This window comes from Mytilus edulis, chromosome 14 (genome assembly GCF_963676685.1).
Source record: "Mytilus edulis chromosome 14, xbMytEdul2.2, whole genome shotgun sequence".
NCBI classification, from domain to species: Eukaryota; Metazoa; Mollusca; class Bivalvia; order Mytilida; family Mytilidae; genus Mytilus; species Mytilus edulis.
Genome location: NC_092357.1, coordinates 49947475 through 49974630, shown reverse-complemented (window position 1 = coordinate 49974630; position 27156 = coordinate 49947475). Strand labels below are relative to the sequence as shown.

At 31.3% G+C, this 27156-nt stretch overlaps 1 protein-coding gene across 3 annotated transcripts; it reads left to right on the top strand.

Moving 5' to 3' along the window:
* Positions 1 to 790: 790 nt before the first annotated feature.
* Positions 791 to 23972, top strand: LOC139503163 (uncharacterized). 3 transcript variants are annotated; one of them, XM_071292895.1, is made up of 10 exons: positions 791 to 1087; positions 7706 to 7776; positions 9424 to 9681; positions 10457 to 10582; positions 11225 to 13685; positions 16419 to 16487; positions 17477 to 17547; positions 17977 to 18258; positions 21298 to 21405; positions 23761 to 23972. In XM_071292895.1, the coding sequence occupies exons 6-10, from the start codon at positions 16446 to 16448 to the stop codon at positions 23930 to 23932; spliced, it is 675 nt and encodes a 224-aa protein (XP_071148996.1). In that variant the 5' UTR covers positions 791 to 1087; positions 7706 to 7776; positions 9424 to 9681; positions 10457 to 10582; positions 11225 to 13685; positions 16419 to 16445; the 3' UTR covers positions 23933 to 23972. The 3 variants fall into 3 exon arrangements, with proteins under 3 accessions (XP_071148996.1, XP_071148995.1, XP_071148997.1); XM_071292894.1 differs by having other exon boundaries at positions 11225 to 13548; positions 23761 to 23958; XM_071292896.1 differs by lacking the exons at positions 16419 to 16487; positions 17477 to 17547; positions 17977 to 18258; positions 21298 to 21405; positions 23761 to 23972 and having other exon boundaries at positions 11225 to 12530.
* Positions 23973 to 27156: the final 3184 nt, after the last annotated feature.

Genomic DNA, 27156 nt, shown 5'->3' with positions numbered 1-27156 from the left:
TGGACCTTAGATTCTCTGTTTTTTACAATCCAAGATGGCGAAAGACACCTATACCACCTTAAAAGCAATTGAAGTGTTATTAATGTAATTGATGCGTGCATTTGCATAATTTCTATCCGAGGCAGCATTTAAGAAGAAAGAAAAAGAAAAAAGATATTTGAAAATAAAAATTAAATATTACAAAACTTATTTCGTATGATATAAAGATCCTTAGATTGGTTTAAGTGGATTATCGAATTTCTGAAATTTAGATAGGGAAATTACTGAAATTAATGTCTGAGCATTGGCGAGAACTTTTAAAGTTGATAATGTGTCTATCAAGTTTGGATAAATCCGATAGTCCACGAGTGACTATGTAGTAATCAATGTTTTGCTAATGATTATCAAATAAATTTTCCTTTTTGATAAACAAAAATCCCTACGATTGCCTTCCAAGTCCAACAATGTTGTCAATTCAATTACCACCTGTTAAAACATTTTGGTTCATTTAGTGAGCTGATAAAGGTTATATGACACGTAAACGTAACCATTCATCTTCTGATATCCTCGGCAACCACACGTTGATTAGTCTTTTTTATACAATGGGTGCAATTACATTGCATGCTTTGCTTTACACGTTCTTTCCTGCATTTTCATTATTTCGTTTTTTCAATTTTTTATTTGTGATAAATAAAATGATAGCGACTGTAATCAACAAAAAAACCTCCTTACAGCAAATATTATAAAAGTTAAACTGTCTTTATGATTTTGTGGTTTATATTTTGCAAATGAAATGACATTGCAAGTTAGCAGGATTTTAAAAACATATATTTACTTCCGTTTTAAGTTAATTTATATAGTCGGTTTTTTTAATGGGTGTAACACAAATTAACTAAAAAGGAAAACATATATAAAAAAGCAAGTGATTTTTGTACGGTATTAAATATTTGAGAGAAAATGAAAACGGTATGATTTTTATTATACTTGTTTCCATGTAGGTACATTTATACGTAGTTACCAGGAAGATCCAAAGATATTAAACATCTTAACTTAGGAATTACGTACGAAATACGTTTGGAGAATGGGAGACCGCTGTGCTCATATATGGGTAAGTAAAAGTTCAATACATAGTTTATTATGTATCATTCTTGTAGCTGGATACTACCATATATAAAGCTATTAGCATCATTATGAAAATCAAAAATATATGCCGTGAGTGCCAAAACAGACAACAATCAATTAAGGATCGGAATACAAGGATGGTGCACCACAACCATGCAATCTTCGATAGATTAAACATATACTAACAGACTTAAAAAACGCAACTATAGATAATTCTTTTTTATTCTCATTTACATATATAAGTATGCAATATTTATAAACTAAATGTATATATAAATTAAACTGTCAATTGTTCTTGAACAATTGAGAGGTCTTTCCTTTTTTAATGTAAAATACATGTTCCAACAGACGTAGAATGTATTGAAAAGGTCAAGGTCAACCTGAAAAAGCTCGAAAACACACTAAAAATCCTTTAAATAAGGTTAAAAACACTAAATTCGCTATATGGGACATGACCTTGACCTTTGACCTTTTGACCTTTGTCAAGGTCATTGGTCCCCAATGCCATTACTGAAGACCCCAAGGGTCTAGGACCTTTGGTTATATAGTAAAAGCTGATTTTGTCTTTTCAAAAACCTAAAACAGGGGTTATGCCCCTTATAGAAAGGTCAAATCTCTTTGGTCAAAATGTAACAAAGTTGCGCCATAACGACCCAAACATTTTCCACTATTTAAAACTTCTGTAAGTATAATGGTTTCTGAGATTATCCCATAACAAGGTGTTAGGTCAAAGGTCAAGGTCAACATACAAATTTGACCTTGAGGTATTTTTTAAAGATACATGAAATGATGATGATTGGTGAAGATCCTATGTGTCTACGACTTACGGTTTCTGAGTTTTGGTGGCCAACCGACACCGGTTAATTTTCATAGGGGCATAACCCTACCAATGAGTCGTTGAATCTTTTCGATCCAAATGTAACTAAGAACCGGGGTCTGGTCCTGAACAAATTTCACCCTTCATTTTTTTTCTACCTATTACGGTTACGGTGTTGGAACGATAACAAGGTTTTTGGGTTTCGGAGGGATTACTCCGAACCGACAAAATATTTCGACTCACAGGGTGAGTTCCGGATAGGTATTCATGACACCGACACAAAGTGTGAACATGAAAGCGACACGTCTTACGGTTACGGAGGGAAATTTTGTCAAAGTTTGGCGGAACAAGAAGAATAATAATCAGAAGAAATACAGTAAGGTCTTTCCCTTTAGTAAAAGGAAAGACCTTAAAAAGAAGATGTGGTATGATTGCCAATGAGACAACTGTCCACAAGAGATCAATTATGACAATTATTATCAAAATGACACAGACATAAACAACTGTATGCATACCAAAACTTCATTTTGAACTTCATTGTCTAAATATTAATTGCAATCAGAAAGTTGAAATAAATTACCCTAAGTGTAATGTTCAAATCACTTGGTATGCACTATACCCTCTTTTTTTCTAGTGTTCACTAAAAGCTTTCACTCGTCTGACTCGGCTATCTTTTTTTTAACAAAAACAAAATCGTTCTACATTATCAGGATTCACTAGTACAACTAGATTCTACTTTTGTATAACTGTTTTATCATTATGGCAGTTATTATATAATAGTTTCTTTCTTTGTATGTTGCATTGTCGTTTGTTTTTGTTGCACCTCATTGTGTCTGTTGTTTCGTTGTTTTCCTCCAATAGTTGAATGTATCCCTTGGTTTAAGTTTTTAATGCGGATTTGTTTTCTGTCAATCGATTTATTAATTTTAAACAGCGGTATACTACTGTTGCCTTTATTTATCAACTCAGATATCAAAAATATGTTTTTGATATTGTCAGAGACATATAATACAAGAGGTAGGCAACTCGGCGAAATCCCGTAATTTCACACGGCCAGATTGAAACCTCGCGATATCTCTTTGGGTAATCGAGTCATTATCAAAGTATTAAAAAGTACTCGAAATAAGGGTGAATGTTTAAGCATAAATTAACTGTTTCAGTGTTAAATTTAACATAATTAATTAAGCAATTAGAGTTCATATATAATTATTTATTTCAATGTCATTTTAATTTTGATTTGTGTTATGTGTGTTATTAAAAAAGAGACATAATTTGATATTGAATTAAAAATAAAAACGATATTAAATAATTAGCACTTAATAAATTGTATCAGAGTTTATTTAATTTGATAGTTTCATAATGGGTTTCTTTTAAATATACACCTGTATTGGAGACATAATTTCACAGTGTGACATGTATATTAGGCTTGAATTATTCGATGGTCAGGTAAATCACAACCTGTTAAAAAGTGTTTTATTTGACACCTGGTACACAAGAAGTTGTTACACCACAGGTGTCCACACTCTTTCCGAAAATACTATTTACAAAATATAAAATAAATTAATGTGTAGACAAAAATGTAATTTGTTTGTTTATTTATCGTTAATCATGATCGACTTTGTCTTATATTAATAATTTGTATAGATCATTTAAAAATTGATTACTTTTTGTGTTCATTATTAATTGGGCTTGTATTAAGTTGTTTTTTTATGATTGTTGGTAAATTGGTTTCTAAGTGTGTTTTTTTTCTCAAAATTTACCTTTTGAGCTTGCATTTAGTATTTTTTTATGATTGTCGGTAAATTTATTGTTTCTCCTTTTCACGGATTGTGTATTTAGGACTGACTTACATTTAATGATCATTTAATAGAAAAAGGCAATATAAGTCTTACTTTTGACCTCGAATATACAGAGATTAAACCAAATTTTAAGTGTAAGGAACTGCTAAATATACGATAAGAACTCACAGCAGCAGGTATTGCTGCCTTTTCATGTAACAATTTTTGTAAGAAGAATCATTTTTAATACTTTGTTATACAATGTACTTCTGTTAACTTGGCAAGTTGACTTCAAAGCATACACCAGTGTTGATGCCATATTGATATCTAAATGTTTCGAAATGAACATGTTTCCCTTCATCTTTTTTATTTTATTTTGGACAAGTTAAAATCTCCTTTTAGTTTTGAAACAGACATCCACATGTGCAAATAATTTTACAACTATTTGACTTGATTTGTAAGTTAAAACCTTTTCTTTTACTTTATACAAACTGCATGAAAATGTGTCTAGCTTTGTTGTTGATCAGGCTGAGGTAATTGATGGTTGCCTAACGTCCAGTGGAAAATATTTCATATTTTTTATATATTGATGTGCAAGTGCATGTCATTTCTTTTCTGCACAGTATATGCAATTTAATATTTAACTCTCCACAAGAAACCAAATGACACAGACACTTACAACAACTTTCGGTAACCATAAGGCTCTTAGCAATGAGTAAAATTTATACTGCACTGTCAACTACATGTTTACAAGGTCTATTTATGGAAAAGGTTTAACAATTCAAACAAGAAAACTAACGGCCGATTTATGTACCAAAAAAATCCAAATATGATAAACAGTAACAAACCACAGGTGAATTACAGGCTTCACCATTATCACAAGCCGTACAATTTTATGTTCTTGGTTGTTTGTTTTTGTTATGTTTTTCCCCCACAGTATGCATATCTATAACATCTATAAACCAATTAATTTGCTGTGGCTATTGGATAAACCAAATTACATAGATCTGTAAAAAAAATACCGACAGATACATCCCAGTATTCTGAAATGAAAAGGACCAGTCATACTGAGAATCAGAACATGTATTTATGTATACAATATATCTAGACTATCACTACATATGATTCCGTCCTTTTTCAATACTTAAACTAAGATATAAGCGAACAAAAATCATTCCAGGTATAAATAATACTTTTATTATCAAACATTCACTTATAATGTTACTGTCAATGATAACTGAGAGTTTTATGCTCAGCTCCTTGCAACTGATCTGGTACAGTTCAAATATATGCAAAAGGATATATGTATCATTGATGCTAACTTGTCATAAATGGGACAAAGTCTGAAAGGGAGAAAGGCAAGGTTCTTCATGTTCATTGTGTGTCTCATTCACTGCAAAATATCCCAATTTCTTGTGTAATCAGTTGCTTTGTGCCTTCAGGTGGTGCAGGAAAAAAAAATCAGCGTGACAATCAAATCCAAGCGTACATATTTTTTCATTCTCAAGAGGCTGTTCTTTTGCTGCATAAGTGTGGTCTGAGTGTGAGTGATAGAAAAAGAATTTCCTCAGAACGTACAAACTCGACCAGAGATGTGTCATAGTTGGATCATCCTTTTCATCTTCAGTGTGGATTGAAACTGCAACATATATCTCCTCAATAATGGTACCAACAGCTGTCCATGGTCGAAGATTACCTTTATTTTTATCTCCTTTTTTTTTAAACTTACTACTTCTTTTCCCCTTTTGGCATTCTAAATAAAAAAAAAATATATATTTTAGAGTTGAAAAGAAATTTGTAGAGCCTATTGTACAACATCTATTTGTCTCTATTTTAAACTTTACTTCCTACAAGTATGTCATACAACATTCTGCTGGTTTTTATTATGCTAAATCTATTTTAAATTTCATTTAGTCATGTATAGGTCTTTCAAGCTTGTTATTAGGTACAAATATTTGATATGTCTGTCAACTGTTAAACGCCATACAGTGAACATACAATGTATGTTGATGACATCAACTTTATTTAGTCTCTGCTTCTATCGCATGAGGGTCTGGAAGGGGTTTACAATGAGGGTCTTGAAGCATTGGCAGATCAGCCATTTTAAAAAGGGGGCCCCAACCCAGGATAAAGGGGGGGGGGGGGGGGTGTTCTAACCACATGTCCCCATTCAAATTCATTGATCTTCAAAAAAAGGCTGGATACACCAATGGGAAGGTGTTTACAAAAGGTAAACGGACAGAAAGTCACAGGACATAAAGTCACAAATTTGGTAGGACAAAAAGTCATCTGTTGACAATTGGTTTGTACATGTATATTTAAGAGAAATTTCTTTAAATATTTACTTTTTGATACATAAACACGTATTAAAGTTTAAAAAATGTGACATTATATTTGAAAAAATGAAGATTTATTTAATTTTAATCATGTAAAAAAGATTTCTTGGCAGCATGAAGCTATTTAAGTGTCCAACCAGTTTGACATTTTGTTGTTTTTAACAATTATTTGATCCTCTTTGATATGTTTTTGATAATTTGTGTTTACAAAGTTAGTTTATATGCAATAGTTCAAGAATAGAAATAAGCGTTTTTTGTTCAAATAAAATAATCAGAAAAAATGGATTTAGACTTTTTGTACTGCGACTTTCTGACACTGTCCTACATTCATACAATATAAGAGAATTGGAATAACTGAGTGAATTGAAATCAGAAAAATAAAGACAAGAGGTGACAATTTATGAAAATATCAAGATTGGAGAATGATGGGGTGTTAAAATAAGCAAAGAATAAAGAATAATGGGCAAAATTTATAAAGAAAAGAGGAATATATTGGGAATGTGTGACATGTCCATGGTATACAAATATATGCCCTGCTGATCTTATTGTAACAAGATAACATTTGGAATTAATACAGGCTCATTAAATTGCATATTTATTCAACAATTTCGAAGTTTTATGAAAAAAGGTAATTCTCGCATAGCTGGATTTTGGGTCAGGTGGGTATCAATGTGAAAAAAAACTTATCACATTTGATGGTATTTTATGAAAACACTATTTGATCAAAATATACGAAAATGGTATCATTTTAACGGGATAACAATCGTGAGTAGAATAACACTTTACAATTGTATATATAATCGTCAATTTGAAAGTTTTATGAAAAAAATGGTGGGTCACTACGGTTCTACAGCAATAAAAGAGGGGAAGTTGGATGGACCGAATTTAAATTGGTCTGCATTTAATTATTATCGTCATCTCAGCACAATATAGTATACACCAATTGGTAGAACTAGTTAGATGTATCTTTTGAATATACTTACATGCTTTAGCTGTGAAAGCAATCGACATAAACGAGAAAACAAATCTGTAAGGTATCGTCTCTCTTAATAACAATGGCGGAATTTTCTGATCTCGATCCTCCCTCATCCCAGGTCACATCATAATCCAAAGCACCTCCGGTAGCCAAGTGATTTCATTGGCCGTTATATAGAATCTACTAGAGTTGCCAATCTCTTGTATTATATGTTTCTGATATTGTTAATTAGGTAGAGAACACAAACACGATTTATATACACTGACAGTCTAACAAAACTTTAAAAAAAAAGAAAGAGGAGAAACCTAGACGCAAAAAGAAAAAAGAATCAGACACGGTGATTTACTGCTTGTCGTCATCTCAAGGTTGAATAACTTGACAATCTCCCAACTTTTCAGATCATCTGAGATCAAACCTTTGGTATGGTTCGTGTTGCTCAATTTTGCGCGTTTTGCGTAACGTTGTGGCATTGTTAGTTTGGTTTCAATTGATTTGTTTCAATATTCCTTTAATATGTTTTGCATTTCTTGTAAAATATCTGTTTTAATGTAAACATGGTGATTTGTTGTAATTATTTGTCACAGGCTAACATATAGAACTTTGCAAAAATCTTAAATAGATCTTAACATTCATTCTGAATGTAGAAGTATGTTTTTATATTTTACACATCATCAATGTAACTATCATTGTTTTAAAGGTATGTCTTGCCATAACATTCATTGGAATAAGTTTGACACTGGTTGGCATTATTTGCTGGAGAGAGTTTCTGTAAGTTCCTTTTTTAAAGTCTTTAATTGCCTAATATGAAGCAAGTTTCATTTTTTTATGATACACTATTGATGAAAATTATTTTAAGGCGATACATGTAGTATGAGATAAAAAGATAAAATAAAAAGTAATAGTGGTTGTTTCCAAACAGATGTAGGATGCAACGATTTTATCAGGACATCAACTATAATGGAAGGGGAACATTATCATTGTTTTTCGCAGGTCATAATCATTGATAAGAGAATAAAATCATAAAACACTGAACGCCGAGGATAATTCTAAAAAGAAAATTCCTAATCGAATGCCTAAATCATAAGCTCAGACACATCAAACGAATGAATAGCAACTTTCATATTCTTGACTTGTTACATACATTTTCTTATGTAAAAAATAATGAATTAAACCTGATTTTAAAGCTAGATAAACCTCTCACTTGTATTCAGTGATAAACTAAGGCAATATGATGATACCGATGATCAAATGTCTAAAATTGATTCCGAATACAAATAAAAGGACTAATTAAAAACTGCAGGTATCATAGTGTCATCACAAGAAAAACTGAAAAGATAAATGAAATTGAGAGTGAGAATGGGCATTGTGTAAACGAGACATTAACCCTACCATAAGACAGACAACAGCCGAAAGCTACGAATAGGTCTTCAATGCACCGTCTTTCAGCTGGTCCTTTATCAAATATGTTTACTAGTTCAGTGAAAATGGAAGTCACTCTAAACGTTCGATGTCAGAGGTATCAAAAGAAAATAAATAATATGACAATAATACATAAATCACAAAAGACTACTGGCAGTTATTGACATACCAGCTGTAGACCTCATTTAAACTGATTGAACAATTAAGTCTTAATCATATGAATATCAAGCACAATTCCTCACTTTAGGGGTTTAGTATCATACAATCATAAAATATATGAGAAAGACATATAACCCGTGTCATGTCAACAACTGGTTTTAGAATACAGGTATTTAATTCCGACGGAGAGACCCTATAAGTGAATCAATATTAAAGCCAAAATATGCAATCTTTCATGACTTTACACCAGTATCGTAACTATATTTCCTCTCAACAAGTCTTTTTAAAGGTTTTGCTAGCTATTAAGGGGAATATATAAAAAAGAAGATGTGGTATGATTGCCAATGAGACAACTATCCACAAAAGACCAAAATGACTCAAACATTAACAACTATAGGTCACCGTACTGCATTCAACAATGAGCAAAGCCAATACCGCGTAGTCAGCTATATACTTTGTAAAGAATACAACAATAAAAGATTGGATGTGAAATCCCTGAACGTATAAGAAGTCTGCATGTTGAGTTAAATTTACAAATGATTGTTCTTGTACCGATGATAACATTTAGTAAATAGTCATCAAAGGTACCAGTATAGTAAATGTTTTGACAAGTTTGTGATTTCGGAAAACCTAATGTAATTATTTTTTCAGTTATACATAGCCTTCTCTCGCGTAAATCTAATACGTTGTTACATACACGAGCGAAACGTACATGTTGAGATATATGAGTATCATATAAATCGGGCAAGGGCACGTCACCTTAATAAAAAAGATAATCACATTATAATTAACCACACATCTGCGAGTAGAATTGTTTAAAATTTATCTGCATTTCAGATTGAAAGAGAAGGAAACAGATACAAGAATAACTCGTGAAAACCTTATTAAATACTATCCCACCATATATGGTATTTATACAACTAATATTTCCTACGAAGAGATATTGTTAAAAGGTGCAAAACGTCTTACGCCTACCAATGAATATTTCAATTCTAATAAGAATTGCAGTTTCAACTGTGTAACTAATGAAGTAGAAGGTGTACTTAAATCAGACCACAACCGTGCAGGTGTTTACAACCATGCATGTTGTCAATCGTAAGTGATGTTTTGATTGTTTAGTCACTTTTGTAATTTTAAGACAGCAGGCCAATGATACAATGGCATCATTCTGTCTTAATCAAAAATATCTAAATATTTTTTTAAGAGTGGACTTTTCGAATTGATTTCCTTCTAATATCAGTATTTTTGTGAGTTTACGTCCTTGATATAGAAACTAGACAAACACTAGTGTATTCTTATCAACGAGTCATTATTAAAATTAGGAGTGTGGTATGATTTCAAACAAGATATCTTTTTACCATTATAAAAAAGTCAATGAGTCATAAGAAATAATAAGTCACGCCTTCAAAAATGAGAAAATAAGACAACCATGATATTATTGGACCCTCAATTGTGACAGGTACATATCTTATGTTTAAAAACAAAAGATTCTACGCATTGTTTCAAGAATAATTGAAGTTACTAAATGGTAGTAAAAAAATTCAAACTAATTCATAAAATATGTAGTTCTAGACTTAAGCTTGATTTTGTTTTGTGCACAGGATATCCGGTTATACGTATGTAGTCATATATACAATTATGGTCAGGATATAAATAATTGTTCATTTATACCAAGAGCAAACGTATACTACTGTTATAACTGACGAAATTAATCTTAAAAGAAAGGTGAAAGATACAAAAAGGACACCCTGACATTAGCCGAAAAAATCACTGAAACGTCATTTCTTTCAATCGTACAGTAATGTCATCGCATGCGTGGGAATTGATTATAACCAATTGTCATAAACTTTTTACATTTATTTATTTTCAGAACACGAGTCATGGAATCACCTCCATTCTATCAAAACATAAATGGCATAAATAGGGAAATTGTACAGTTCAATGATACACAGCAGATGATAAACATGCCGCAGGTATTCTGGAGAGAAGAATGCAGGTACTACTCATGATTGTAGAAGATACCACATTGATATTCAAACTCATAAGCAGAAAATAACTGAAACTATAATCCAATGATTACAATTATATAAGAGACAAACAATCACCTAGCTCATTAAATAAGTTTATCGAGTAGAGTTCGTGGTGTTTATTCTTTAGTTTTCAATTATTGTTTGTCTGTTTGTCCTTTTCATTTTTAGCCATAGCTTTGTCAGTTTAGTGTCGATTTATGAATTTGACTGTCCCTCTGGTATCTTTCGTCCCTCTTTTAGTGCAATTAAAAAACCACAATTTTACTCACTGCATATTGTAGCATGACGTTGCCTTTTTTCCGTTGCTGCATTTATTATGTTTCGAGATTTGTGCTGCTCTGGTTTCCCTTTGATGTTATGGTTTTCATGTCAGATATACTATTTGTTGTACTGGTTTAATTATCAGATTAGATATTTAAAGTATTGGTTTGTTCTTGTAGAAAAACTATCAGTTTTTCTGTTGTCTGTGTAGACAAGTAATCAATTGTTATGATTCCAATTAAACCAAGCCATTGGTTTTAATGATTTATATTTCAGAAAAGTTTTGACGTTGATTGTATTGGTTTTTATTTCAGACAAATTATTTATTGTACTGTTTTCTCTTTCAGTCAAGTCAAGCATTGTACTGGTTGCCGTTGTCACTACATTGATCAAGCCACTTCAGCAGTTGTCTACAAAACTGGATACACGTCAGCAACAGCCATATACATTTCTCATTTGGAAATAGATATATTTTATTTGCATGGATGCTGTAAATGCATTAACGTATAACACGTCTACACTAAGTGACACTGTACCAAATCAGTAAAACTGTATTTGTGCTTTTAATGAAAAATTGTACATTCTTATATATTTAATCATACCCCTGAACAAAATAAAAAAAAAAGTTATTGTAATTATTTACCACGGACAAGAATGACAGAAGAAGCCTACTAACCATATCTAATAACAGTATGTTCTTCGTAAAAAAAACTTATCAAAGAAGAATAATTATTTCTAAAAGTTATCATAATATTGGGTATGGCTAAGAACCAAAAGTTAAATCATTTAAATAAACAGATAGATTATTAAACATGATTTGAACACATCAAGAAAAGTGTGTAGAAAATAGAGACGATATGGGTAAAGGAAAAATACGTTTAATCACAAGATATCTGATTCGTTTAAGTACACAATTAAAAATGCGTTCATAGTGTAAACGTAAGTGATCTTCGTGAGCTGTAATGTTTGTACAGGTTAGAGGCTAAAGATTACAAAGGCACATTCAAACCCATAAGTTGAAAATAAGCTGACAACGTCATATCTTAATAATAAAAAGGAAAGAGACAAACAACAGAAGACAGAAATATATAGAAAACTACAGACTGAACCATACAAGACCAATTTCAAATTGCGGTTGATCTCAGGTGCTCTGGAAGGGTAAGTAGATCCCCCCGTATGTGTAACCCATCGTCATTAGCATGTGAGTTCATCCCAAGTGATAAGTCTAAATGGAAGGTCATATTCATGGAAATGGGGATATAATTGTAATAATTAGAACATATATGTTGTCATCTATGAAATCCATAATATTCAATTCATTGCCATCAATAAAATGCCTTAACAATTATTTAACATTATTGCACTAACCTCACTAAATTGGTCAGTTTATGTAATTAATGATATGACGGAAATGAAAATGTGTATTTATTAAACAAGGATATCCGACTACGAACACCCTTACAAGTAACATTGTTTATTATTGTTTTAACTGTGAAATCACAAACCTACGTAAAAACACAAAAAAATCATATTTTAAAGTACATGAATTATCCTGTCAAATTTCAAAGACACAATGGAGCATTCATCGACGAACAGAGCTACTTCTGTCGGCTAAATTCAAATTAGAAATCACAATAAAAACTAAGAAAATTCTTCAGTGTTATATTTCTTTCCTTATGTCTAAATGTTACATTAATATTGATTCACATTTTCATCAAAACTTTGGTTTCAAATAAACATGTCAACACTGCAGTTGTATGCTCAAATATCATACTGGAAAACAAAATTAATTGGTGGTAAGGATTGTCATTTTACATCCGAAGGTCGGAGGCTCTCCCCGAAAATCCCGGCTCACTCAACTATATAAAACTGGCCTCAACGAAATAATCAGAAGTGTTGAACGTGATTTTTAACATCAAATATCAATTATCAAAATATGAACAGGAGAGGATACAAAAAGGAAAATAAAAGCACGAGACAAACTTTGCATAGTTTTCATAGCTTTCGCAAGTGACTTTAACTAATAATTCGGGTGTCCAACGAAAATAATATAATTACTGTTGCCAAGTTTGGACACGGAGAGATCCCCAGGTAGGTATGACTTCATGGATACAGGAAAATACACTTGAGAATACATCCAATAACAGCAAACGTTTTATGAACTATACAACTTCAGTCAGAATTTTGTCCATTCAAATTCTAAACTGTACATCTTTTTAACGTTTTAATTCTCATGAAAAGTGTGATCCATAAAAATCTGACTTCTGATGATGATATGAGATGACGAAGTGTTCATTCATCTTCTCTGAATTATCATGCGAAAATAAAAAAAAATATTTCCATACTTAGTTTACATAAAAAGTACTTTCAAAGGAACTGCATTAAATAACAAAATTTTAGAAGTTATATCATTGGATGGCTTAATATGATGATTTAAACAATTATCGAATAACAAATGAACTGATAGGTAATATAAAAATAGTAAATGTAATAAAACATTTCTCATAATATATCCGCATCTTTTCAAAAAATAAAATCTATCGAAAAATCATATCATAAACATCCATTTATAGAATTTCCACAATGTACTAGATAATAGTTTTTAATGACGATAAGACGCATTTTATGATCAAGAGGTATTTAGGCCTACCAAAAGGGAAGGTTTAAGCAGGTGATGATTTATATTGATAGACCAGAATTAATGGCAATATAACTTTTTTGATCTGTGATTATACAAGCATGATTTGATGAAGAATAAAGATGCATGTACTGGATACGAGTTATATTTCTCTAAATTATTAAACAAAGGTAAGCTTATTTAATATATGTCACATAACAAAATGTACTTTGCCAATTTTGGAAATATAAAAAGATCTGCATATTCCAGACATTAGTGGTCATTGTTCAAACATTTAGAAGACTATCAAGTTACAGATATCAGGATTGTGCAATTTGAAAAACACTTTTCTAATGAAAAAACACGTTAGTATACAGAAATTTGAAATTAATATTTATTCAAGAAATATTTTATTCTTAAATAGTACAAAATTGCATTATACTTTAATTTGTTTGAACATAAAATGGCGCATTTCAAATTGTAGGTTTGCAAAAAAATGTCCTTAAATATTTGACAAAAAATAGTTAACATTACAGTATGGCTTTAAGTTTCAAGATATTGATTATTCAAATTCACCAATTAACACACTACAAAACCCCAAAAGTTATCTGAATAAAGCTATCAAAGAGCTATCAATCATGATGAAATTCAACTTGTGATCACTTATAAGGATAAAAAAGCCTGAATTTAACGTCTGCATGTATATATTTAAATGACACATTTTAGTTAATGTAGCGATTAAATGTATATGAGAGGTGATAAAATGAATCTGGAACCATTAAATAGAAATATGTTACAACGAATAGTTAAATGAGGACCTAAAGGAAATGAATAAATTGAAATATCGTCGTGTGAGTCTTCTATGTTTTATTTTGTAACACACAATGAAAAATCTAAAAAGTTGAGACCGAGGTTCAATGGTCTATGTCAATGTAGCACCTTGCTACACGACTATCATACAATATTACATAATTTTTTATTTTTTTATTTTTCCATTTTCCCAATTTTCATTGCCGCATACTTACTATATCATCTTGGCAACTGAAATTCAATGAAAACATATTATGATACTTTTATCTCTCCACTCTTATTCATGATTTTTTTGCGAAAACGATTGCTATCAAATACCTTTAGTAATACTATGCTTATATAATTTGCAAGATTGGAACTCAATCTATGAGTAATTCTGACGAAACAAGCGTTACAGAATAAATGATATTACAGATTTTATAGAATTAAAAGAAATCATATCTGAAACAAAATATTTTGTTTACAGTTTTCCATCTCAAGAAAAGTGGTCGCTTTACTCATTTAAAGTGCATGTATATAAACAAAACGTTGTAGAGAGATTTGCTCTTTAGACCGCCAAAGTTGATTCAAAAATAGTTGATTATACCTCATACCTATAATTAAACCTTATATTATATTATACAACGCATGCTCAAGTTCAGTTTGTATTGTTATATTTATTGTATTGTGGAGAGGACTTGATAAGTATGTTTCACTTGTGTCTGATCCTTTTTGCTTTGAGCGAATAAAATATGTTTAAACTAAAACTAAACCTATATTTATGATAGTATGTATTCAAACGGCACATTCAATTTCAAATAAAATTACGAGGGCGTTAATTAATATCATTCAATGCAAAACAATATACCTTGCAAACAAGTCTCATTTATGAGACTTAGTTATTAATATTTAGAAAATAATCACCTGACAATATACTAAAATGATCAGTTTACATTATGCATGTATGTGCCTGTCCCAAGTCAGGAGCCTGTAATTTAGTGGTTGTCGTTTGTTTATGTGTAACATATTTGTTTTTCGTTTATGTTTTGTACATAAATAAGGCCGTTAGTTATCTCTTTTGAACTGTTTTACCATTTCATTTCGGGGCCTTTTATAGCTCACTATGTGGTAAGGGCTTTGCCTGTTGTTAAGGCCGTACGGTGACTTGTAGTTGTTAATTTATGTGGCATTTTGTTCTCTTGTGGAGAGTTGTCTCATTGGCAATCACACTACATCTTCTTATTTTATAAAAAGACACTCAAAAGATAACCCCAATTGTGATTTATTCTTATGTGAGATTTCAACAAAGAAACGAATATTTTGATACAATGTTTCATTAAAAAAATGTACTATCTTTTTTCGTCACTATTAAAGTTACAGTGGCCAACAAGAAGGCATGACAAAGCAACTTGTGATTAGAAAATAAAACAGTAAATAAACTATAGATTTACCAAGACATCTCCTTCTTTAGTATTATTTAGTTTAAGCATATTTATTTATAGTGGATTGGGAAACAAGTTTTGCAACTTATATTAATCCCTTTCCACTTTGCGGGTGCGAGTGCTACCTTGTAGCGGCATTAGCCTACTCTTTTTCGAAATCTACAAGGGTGTCTTTAACGTGCAAGAGATATGGATCTCTCTTAACACGGGTCAGCCATTAAGTATTATTTAGTATATGGTAACGTGCTCAAAGGCAAATAACACCAATTAAATATCGCGTAAAGGAATTTTCAAACACGAGGAAAAACGTTCATAAAATAAATATAAAACAAGATTTAAAGATGATCTAGTTAAAGTGCATAACAAACCATTGTACTTGCCAACTTTATTTGTATGTTTACCTAGATAAAGCTTTCCATTGATAAATGTTAAGCTTGATTGATATACTCGTGAGAAGATTTTTGATAAGTTCTTTAATAACATTTGGTTGAAATTAACATGTTTAAGATGTCCAATAGAGCTAAAATAGTTTTTTCTTCTAATCTTCAAAGTACACAAATACAACCATTTGTTAAAAAGCTATCAGCTAGTTCCCACGAAATAAGAGGACGTAAATATTTCTTTTAGAGCTGAAAAACACACAAAAGGGAAAGTACATAGCTATTTAAAGAAATATTTTGAATTATATTTCAGAATGACAGTGTTAATGTTTTATGATAAATGTATGTTACAGAAATGGAACCAAAGTGTGATAAGATATTCGTAAGTTTAATGCATATCTAGTAGGCAGATACATATTCAGTCAATGCAGATGAACGATACCTTGGGCAATACAAATTCCTTAAGAAGAAAAAGACGAACTACAGTCCTAAACACGTTTCACAAGAAAATGGCAATCGTTGAATACAAACCCCACAATAAAAAATTGGAACATATCAAGTCACTGCTCATAGGACCAGTACTGCATTGTCTTTCAACCGCAATGCGTGAAGGCAGAGTTTTCTATTGTTGTGAAATGTTACCTCTAGCGCTCTTGCTTTAGTTTTGTTTTCATGTTTTTTTTAATAAAACCTTTTTTCATTTTGTGTTTTGTTTAATGTTGTCTGAAAGCTTTTGAATATAACTTCGACTAAATGAATAAACACATGTTCATAAGCCTCTTTTTATCGTTTAAATGAATGAGATGATATATGCACTAAACATCTTCAGAACAGTTTCAGAAGAAATTTCACCAAACATTACACATAAGGCTAGACTATAACCTTAAAGATGTCACAGTTCTTTATAAGAGAAAACAGCTAAATATATGTCTTCGGCTGCACAGAAGTGTAGCCTTTCATGTGATAGATATGGCATTATTTCAACATTTATATTGCGCATGCCATTAATTCGTGTTGACAATTGTTAGTAGTAAGGTTGTATAGGAGTTTATTTTTTTATACAATTCATAAACACAGAAGGTACTTAGGAAGCATTTCATTTAGATGAATACATTTGATGTCATCTTATTTGACTAATTATTTGTCAAAAGTAAGAAACTAGAATAAACTTCTAATCTGTTATGATTTGCTCATATAGTATAGATTATAAAGCGATCTTTAGAACTTCCCTACTAGATAAGAAACATATTTTTGAACTATAAATTGATTATTTGAATATGCTTTCACTGACTTTGTCTACGTCTTCTTTGTACTTTTGTTTAAGTGTTCTTTATTCCGGTATTTAGACAGAAAACATTGTTTTATTTACAGACAGGACTTACTGCATTCTTCACGCTAACAACAATAGTATCAGTGGGCGTCCTGGTTTGGCGTGAAGTATTGTATGTACCATTTTACATCTTTTTATTTATCATGTTTATATTAGTAAACAAAGTTAAATCTAGAGTAAGGGAAAACAGCATACTGCACTTTAAATATAGTCAAGTATAACTGGAAAACATTTTTTTAACATTTGCTATTTTGTTCTTTCACGAATAAACACCGTCTTGAAAATTATTAGCATTTTACATGGTAGTTTACAATTCACACATGATTATGAAAATTTCAATTAAACTACTAGACATTACTTTTTATATTTCATATACATTTGACTATAAATTTAGAGATATTACAGACGCAAGAAGCTACGGTTAAAATTTAGATCTTAAATCTTATAATTTGTGGCTGGTAAACAATTAGATAAAGTAATACTTAGTAATTTGAATGTTGTTTGTATGTGTCTTAAATCTTGTTTTTTGTTTACTTTACAGTGTACATAGAACTACCACCATCAATACGATAACTATCAATACAGATACAAATATAACCAAAGATAATCTTATCAAACGTTTTCCTGCAATATTCAAAATGTATGAAAATCGTATCAACTTTCAAAATTTAGTTTTACAAGGAGCGATATTTTTGCAGCCTGTTAATCAGACATTTGACGATGGTAAAACTTGCTCATTTTCTTGTAATGATAATAATGGAACAACATTTAATCGACAGAAACGTGCAACAACAAATGACGTTTTCCATGCCTGTTGTGTTTCGTAAGTATAAATATACCTGTGTTAAGCATTTATTTGGCGTCTCTAAATTTATAGATTATTATAATTAAGAAACTGAGTTTTCAACTGCTTCCGGCAAAGTTGACCTAATATTGATTTGACTATTATTTGTAGGTTTTGTTCGTTCATAGATATAGGAAGATGTGGTGTGAGTGCCGATGAGACAACTCTCCATCAAAATAACAATTAATAAAAAGTAAACCATTATAGGTCAATATACGGCCTACAACACGGAACCTTGGCTCACACCGAACAAAAAGCTAAAAAGGGACCCAAAATTACTAGTGTGAAACCGTTCAAACAGGAAAACCAACGGTCGAATCTATTATCTATATATGAATTACATAAACAAACGACAACTACTGTACATCAGATATCTGACTTAGGACAGGTGCAAACATATGCAGCGGGATCAAACGTTTTAATGGCACCAAACCTTCTCCCTTTTTCTGAAACAATAGTATAACATCACAACATAGAAAACCATAAGATAAAATATCAATTGGAAGGCTTAACTCAATCAAAAAACGTAAATTAACATACTATGAACGACTAAATTTGATCTGCGATACCTGAATGCAAATGCACAGTTAGTAAAATATTAGGGACAAACATTCAAGGCCAAAAGGCAAACAAACAAGTCCAAACAAAGCCATGGCAAGACACCTTTGCGAAATATTTAACCCTTCGAAAATAATCACTTTTAAAAAAACCCGGTTTTAACGATATCTAAAGGTAAATGAAAAATAACTTTGTCGTTTTAGGTATACTAGTTATGTGCATAAAATTCTTCCAATAATTAGGAATACCAACAAAGTTCTGTCATATAAATACATAATTTAACACTAGATACAAATGGGAATGAATATCAACAATAAAACTTTACAATTAGAGCTAGCTAAAACTTCCCTGTACAGATTTAAGGTAAATAATCTTGATGTTTATACAAATGTAGTACGCAGAAGTGAAAATAATTAGATATTCCAAATAATCAAATCTGGTATATAGACAAGATCCATATTAATATAAATAACAAAAAAACATATAAAAAGTATCAACAGGTAGAATTAACAGGAAAATACGATTTGAGAGTACTCGCAGGTACTGACAGCTAGTTAAAAGCCAAAAACAATTAGTAATAAAAAATTGTACATCAGAAACTATTTTTTATCAGTTCGGTTCTTGCACATCCCTGGCATTACGATATCCAACTTTTGGTCGATTAAGACACATGAAGTTTATAAGGGGACGACCATTTGATATTCTGGTGTGGGGGGGGGGGAGGATTTGTTTTTGATCGGGTATTTATTTTTGTAAACTAAGAGGACAGATTATTCATTTTCTGCACTGTTGAATCAAGATTTTTCATTTTCATTAAAGCAAGGGACTGATTATTCATTTTCACAACTATATTTCTGATATTCGAAAACATACAATTTTTTAAATGATTTGTTTATTATAAATAATACATATAGTATAGTCAAGTCATCATGTTCCATTTGATTAGATTAACCATCCCCCTCTGCAGAAATGAATCTTTTAAATTCCCAACTGCATATACATATATTGCATACATACATAGTATTAAAGTTAAGTTATAACTAGGCACTTTTGAATGTATTGGCAAACATGGTATGCCGAGCGTAGCGAGGCCAAATTTTTTTGAAGGGTTTTGGAGCCACTGAGGGCCCAAGAAGCTATAGAACAAATGGGTCAAAATCATGATTTCTGGGTGTTCTGAAGACCCTTTTATAATCTGAAAATGAAGTTTTGTTTTAATAATTTTTTGACAATATTTTGGTCTCAAAGCAAAATGTATAAATTCAGTGTATGACTGAAATTTTTTAGGCACAACATCAAAAAACCAATGTGCATGATAAAGCCAAAATGGAATTCACATAGTTAAGCCTGTGGCTGCTGTTTTTTTTTAAACTCATGATCAAGTTCATAACAAATTTACTAGATTACTAAAGGAATGCAACACTAACAGAATACAGAAGGGCAATGAACAAAAGACAAATAAATAAGAAACATTGATCCCGAAAAATCAGGGCTATAAGTCTGGGGGATAACAGAACTTTCTTCTTGCAAGGCCATGAACACAACTTGATATTGAGACAAGCGTTTGGTTTTGAAATTTCCTACATGTAGTTACGGCCCTGTTAAAATAAAAGTGAGGTAAGCTTTCCTGAGACAATATACCTCAAGTTAAATGAAACCAATTTTCAGACATTTCAAGTACATTTAAATAATATTTATACTTTTGTTATTAAAACATTTGGGAAGTGTTTCCCGATTTTTTTGGGGAAAAATGATGCATTAATGAAGAATTTGGTGCCATCTCATACTTTCGATTAGACCTGCTGAGTTATTTATTTTCTATACATTGCAAGTCGGGTAACATATTTTCAAACTACCACAGAACAAACCATTTATTTTTGTGATTATCAAGGCTGAGTTATTTATTTTCAAAATCCTCCTGCCCCCCCCCCCCCCCCAGAATATCAAATGGTCGTCCCCTAAAGAATTGTTTTCATTTTTTAATGTACCGCTTGTCGTTTAATATTTCTCCGTTATAATCCTTAAAAGGGTGTAAATTTGAAATTATTTTTTGTAGTCAGATGTTAAAAGAGTTTGTTAGGCACCACATCATAGGATTTTTAAAAAATAGTGCATTTACCAACGAAGTAACATCTCTAATGTATAAACTTATTGCTATTTTGAAATTTGAGCCCATTGTCAAAAGAATCTGTGCCGCTTGAGCTATTGATGACATAAAACAATAACTGTTTCATCGTGGCGTCAGATACTTGCGATTGTGAGGTCGACATTTTACAGGACCCTTTGTGATTCAAGAAATGGCGGACAAAAACCGATAAGGTGTATTGACTCTCTCAAAGAGTTCGATAACAAGGAACAATTTCTATCAACATTTATGCCGAACCTCAATTTTTCACTTTGCTATTGTGTGACATTGCATATATAAATGTATGATTAAGCACTTTATGATTCTAATTTCAGGAATGTAAATTTCATATCACCAGATAAGATGCATAATATATTAATGGTTCAAAAAGAGCTAGTTCATCTAAACAAATTTCGTCAAGTCTTCAAAAATGACAACTGCAGGTAATAACTAATTTTGTGTCGCCCATGTCTGGAATCATTTTTTCTATTACAATACAGTATGTTAATGATAAATTTCAATTGTAGAATAAACCCCCAAAAACACTAGTTATAGGATTTAAATTTTAAACACATATTTTGATTCTTAAAAAACATGCAAACCCTAAACAGTTAAATTCGTTTAAGTGTTTAAAGGTATACAGATATATTTTTGTAAATATAGTTTTGTGCAGCTGTTTTGCTTGCAGCCAATCCATTTCCGTTTGGTTGTTTTTCTGACAATTCAGATTGTTGTTGTTTGTACAAGTAAATGAGCATGAATTGAAAATGAAAACATGATATAAGAGGGACGAAATATACCAGAGGAACAGTCAAACTCATAAATCGAAAATCGATAAAACGATCTGACAGTTGCAAGTTGTTTAGACTGAAATTGTCTGAAAGACTCAACATGTTTATTATAATTTAATTTTTAGTATCTTAAGAGCTGTTCCAAAAAAAAAAATACCTTCGCAGTTCAAATCTGGTTTACTAGTGTACACATTGGTACTCAACAAGCATTTCTTTTTAATTGCTATAACATGATATGCTATCTAAAATTTTCAACATACATGACTCTGTCGGATAACGGCCATCAGAGTTACCTTTGCTGTGTGTTTTGTAAAGGATACATATGCAACAAAGTTGACCAATTAGATAAATAGGCACAAGATAATATAGGGGTTTATTTTACACAATACTGCTAATGAAACCCTGGGATAATCTCTGCTGTTCCGGAAGAGTCGTAAGTAGCACCATTCGCATATTATTGATGATAACAACATGCACAAAAATATTAGATATGTTTTTTTACAATAAACAAACTAAAAAAGGTGACATGCCACTATTTCAAACAAATATGGCATTCGACTATATAGAAAAAAGAGATATGCCACTATCTCAAACAAAATGACACCAAACGGTGACTGGATGGTGTTCGCATACAATACAACCGGTGACACACTCTACTAAATTGTCAACATAAGATATGTCCAACAACATAGCTGACTATGCGGTATGGGCTTTGCTCATTGTTGAAGACCGTACGGTGACATATATTTGTTAGTTTCAGTGTATTTGGTCTCTTGTGGAGAGTTGTCGAATAAGCAATCATACCACATATTCTCTATTTGGCAGCTTGTTCTCGTGAGAATTTGATACTTTTTGATTTTTGACAACACACATTTAATATCAAAGAAAAATACAAAAAGATTAATAACGTAATAAACCATGAGAAATTAATTCAAAGTTTAATTGTGACAAGTTAAATTTATATGCTAATATAATGTTTTATATTAGTTTTAGTTTTATTTCTAAGTTGATGTTTGATGATAAAGATTTCATATACATTTGTATTTTAAGCATTCAATCCATTGAATAACTGATAATGTACAAATGATATTTTACCTGTTAGCTTTTTTGAATTGATCTCTTAAGAACAATAACATATCACATTTACCTTGACAGGAAATTATCTTGTTATCTATACTGTGTGTAGTAACCAATACAAGCCACAGGTAATCGAATGATGGACGTAGAGAACCATCATGATCGACATATATTGTTTGTCTAACATTTGTAAGAGTTTTAACGAGGCTATACATGTACTTCCCCGTTTTGATGTAGATGATAACTGCACTCGTGACTTTTAATTTTAGGTGTGACTGTCCTTTTTATATCTTTTTTTCCGAATGCAAGATCCGAGTATCTTTGAAAACAGTCCAATAACTACGGTTCTGCTATTTATACAATTGATGATGGTTTTGCCTTCGAAAGCCCGATGTTTTTCCTTTTCTCCTAGCTTGCATAGATTGTACTAAATTCTACTTCAACGCAATTTTTGAGCATTTATCATTAGTAATCTATGATAAAATACAAACATTAAAGATAAAGCATAGATTAATTTTATTTCATTGGATAGACTTTTCGTGACTTGCGAAGTAATAAAAAAAACAAAGAATATTTTGAGAACAACTGATTTTGAAGGTATTCCAAAATCAGTATATAATATTAAAAATAAGTACAATGTTGAATTTTAAGTTTGCAGCAATCCTTTTCAAGCGTCATTAGTTTATGAAACGTGGGTTTAAAGTACAAAATATTCATCCTGGTAGTGATGATGGGTTTATTATGAAGGTAAACGTTACCGGTGTTGAATTTTGAAACTATTTTCATGAAACAAATTTCACAAAACTGATGACGAATTTTTTTTCCCGATGCACTTAGTCATTTTTGAAAAAGGGGTCCCAACTGATCCATTCAGCATAAATAAATTCTATACCATGATATAACCTAACACCTGTTGTGTTTAATTTTCAGTCAAGCAGTTGGTTGTACCGGATGTACATGTATGCATCAAATGGACTTGGTAACAGCAGTAGTATATAAACAAGGATTTAACAAAAATAACGCAGACAGCATTGATCAGATGGAAATAGATCTATTTTATATGCCCGGATGTTGTAAATGTGTAAACGGTCAAACAAATTGATGACTAATTTTATACTATTAAACCATGTTTAATCACAAAAGTTAGTGTTTCTTATATGTTTATAATTCGTCGTGTAGTGTTTGGTATTCACGCCATTTGGATCAAAAGCATAATAAATAATAGTCCGCTTTGTATGGCTATTATGCGTATAAAGAAAAAAAACCCAGGCAACATTATCTCGTTAAATATGACCATGCTCACGTTTCATCATCGAAATAATCTAGAAATTTTTCAATCGTCACCGGTAAATTGCTTTACAATTTAAGTTTTGAGCGCGGTGTTGGTTTTATTATTCTGAAATATATTTTCGTGATATTGTTTCCCTCGATAGTTACCCCGTATCTATAATTCACATCTAAATCAATGCATTTTCACATGTTCGGTTTTAAGGCAGGTCTAGAAAGTACGTAACTCTTTGTTTCAAAAGAAAGTTGGTTATTTAATTGTGGTCTTTAAAAGGATCAAGATAACATGTCCCGATAAATCTTAAGTATTGCAAATTAGGGATATCCTAAAGGTAAATACAAATTATACATTCGGTGTTTAGAACTGGAGACAAATTTACCAAGATTTGACATATAACTATTTTTAGAATTTGAGTATCTACACTCATGAGTTGTTTAACTTTTGAACAAACTTAGAGAATTCTCTTCCTTCACACACCTATGCTATATGAATATTTTTTTTTAAAAAAAAGGAATGCTATTTTTTAAAACTTGTCAACTTTAGAAATGTTCAAGAATTGCACAGCAGAACCTAGTAAAAACCCGATGCCATCCGAATACCTGCTTCTAATTACAATTAACCTCAGAGTGTTATATGTTTCTTATTTTCTACCAATTATATTCTCAAAAATGGTCTAATGTTTATAATAATTATAACACATAGACAAGAATAGTCAATCGTTAAAAGTAACAAAATACATTTGTTCTAGGATCATATTTCACGTGTTATGTCTTGCATAATTAAAACTGTAGTAATATTATGTTTGTTTGTTAAATTTTAAGGTCCGTAGCTTAATGTTTCTCACGACATCAGCACACAATCAGATTCATATAATTTACAATAATCCCATAGGAAAATGTTTCAAAGAATACCTTCTAATCAAATACTATAGAGACATGAGGCCTTAACATTTGAAATCTATGAACTTGATCTTGAAATTAAGAAAAAAGGTCAACGATTGTTTTGACGTTGAAGTGTATTGATCTTTGCTTGTTATGTTTATTCCACTATAATTTAATTTTGGATGTAACGCGTCTTCTGATTGGCTGACGTTAATTATAATCCTGGTACCTTTGATAACTGGTTAAATAACCCGCTACGCGCGTTATTCAGTGTGCACCAAATGTTTTATGTTATTTCTTAATAGACAGAAAAAATATTACAGTCATTCCTTAAATAAATGTGAGTGGGTGATAGAGCAACATTCTAAAGTGAAACAATATTCTCGACAATCATTGACATACGGATTTGGCTATACTTTTTGGACCTTTTGGATTATAGCTCTTCATCTTTTATATAAGCTTTGGATTTCAAATATTTTGGCCACGAGCATCACTGAAGAGACATGTATTGTCGAAATGCGCATCTGGTGCAAGAACATTGGTACCGTTAATTTCATTACTACCACTGAGTCGATGCCTCTGCTGGTGGACTGTTAGTCCCCGAGGGTATCGCCAGCCCAGTAGCCAGTACTTCGGTACTGGCATGAAAATACGGATTTATTGTGTTATTACAATTTGCTGTTACAATATATAATAAATTATTATAAATAAAGGAATGTATCTCCTTCACGCAAAGCTCTGATTCTTTTCACGGATTTGGCTATACTTTTTGGACCTTTTGGATTATAGCTCTTCATCTTTTATATAAGCTTTGGATTTCAAATATTTTGGCCACGAGCATCACTGAAGAGACATGTATTGTCGAAATGGGCATCTGGTGCAAGAAAATTGGTACCGTTAATTTTATTGTTTAATTGGAAGAAAAAGGGATAAGTATAAAGAGTGAAGCCTTTGTATTATGTTAATGAACGATTGATTGTATACGTTAAGCTCAAGGTCAGAGTATAAACTTTAGCAAAAATAATATCTTATGACCACGCACTCGATAATATCAACCTACGAATTGTCATATTTCTGATTTGGTACAGGCATTAACATAAGACAATAGTCTATTTATTAGACCTGGTATTAACTTTTCACATGTGGGACAGTTGTAAAAAGTACACTTCTTTGTTGTGTTTTTTTACACAAAAACGCATCATTGGGGTGTAGTTGTCACTTCTTTGTTGTCATGACTTATCATTGATATGGTCATAGTTATAAATTAACTGCTTACAAAACTTTGAACTTTTTAAATACTAAGGCTTTTCTACCTCAGGAAAAGATTACCTTAGCAGTATTTGGCAAAATGTTTATAATTTCTGGTTCTCATTAATTTTCAAATTCGTACTGTATTTGTCCTTTTTAACACTTTTTGAATCGAGCGTCATTGATGAGGCCTGTGTAAACGAAACATGCGTCTGGTGCAAACATGAAATTGTTTAGATTTTAAATATTTTCTGTTTCCTTATAGCAGTTCTGTATCTTATTTTGCTTTGTTAATTTTTATCTCATAAAATCGTACCACTGATGTGTATTTTTCACATCTGTGTTGACATGAATTATCATTGATATGGTCATAATTATAAATTAACTGCTTACAAAACTTTAAATTTTTGAAAAAATAAGGCTTTTCAATCTCAGGAAAAGATTACTTTAGCAGAAACTGACAAAACTTTTCGGAACTGCTCGTCTTTAATGCTCTTCAAATTCATACCTTGTTTGGGATTTTTAACACTTTTTGATTCGAGGGTCAGTCACTGATGTACCCTGTGTAGACGAGACGCGCGGCTGGTGCAAATATAAAAGTTTAATTCTGATATAAAATATTTCCAGAATTTAAAATATTATACCTATTTTTATTAAAGTAAACTGTAACTTTAAAGATCAACAAGTGTGTTGACTTTGATGGAAACATTCAAATTGCATTAAGATCAACTAATTCAAGTAGGTAATTAACATGATTTAAGAGAGGCAAAAAGACTTTCTGACGCATGAGTCCAATAGAAAATGACAACGATCTGACTGAAAAAAAAAACCCAAACCAACCAAACAAACAAACACACAATAATTAACAGAACCAAATATAGAAAACTAAAGACTGCATGAGCAACATTT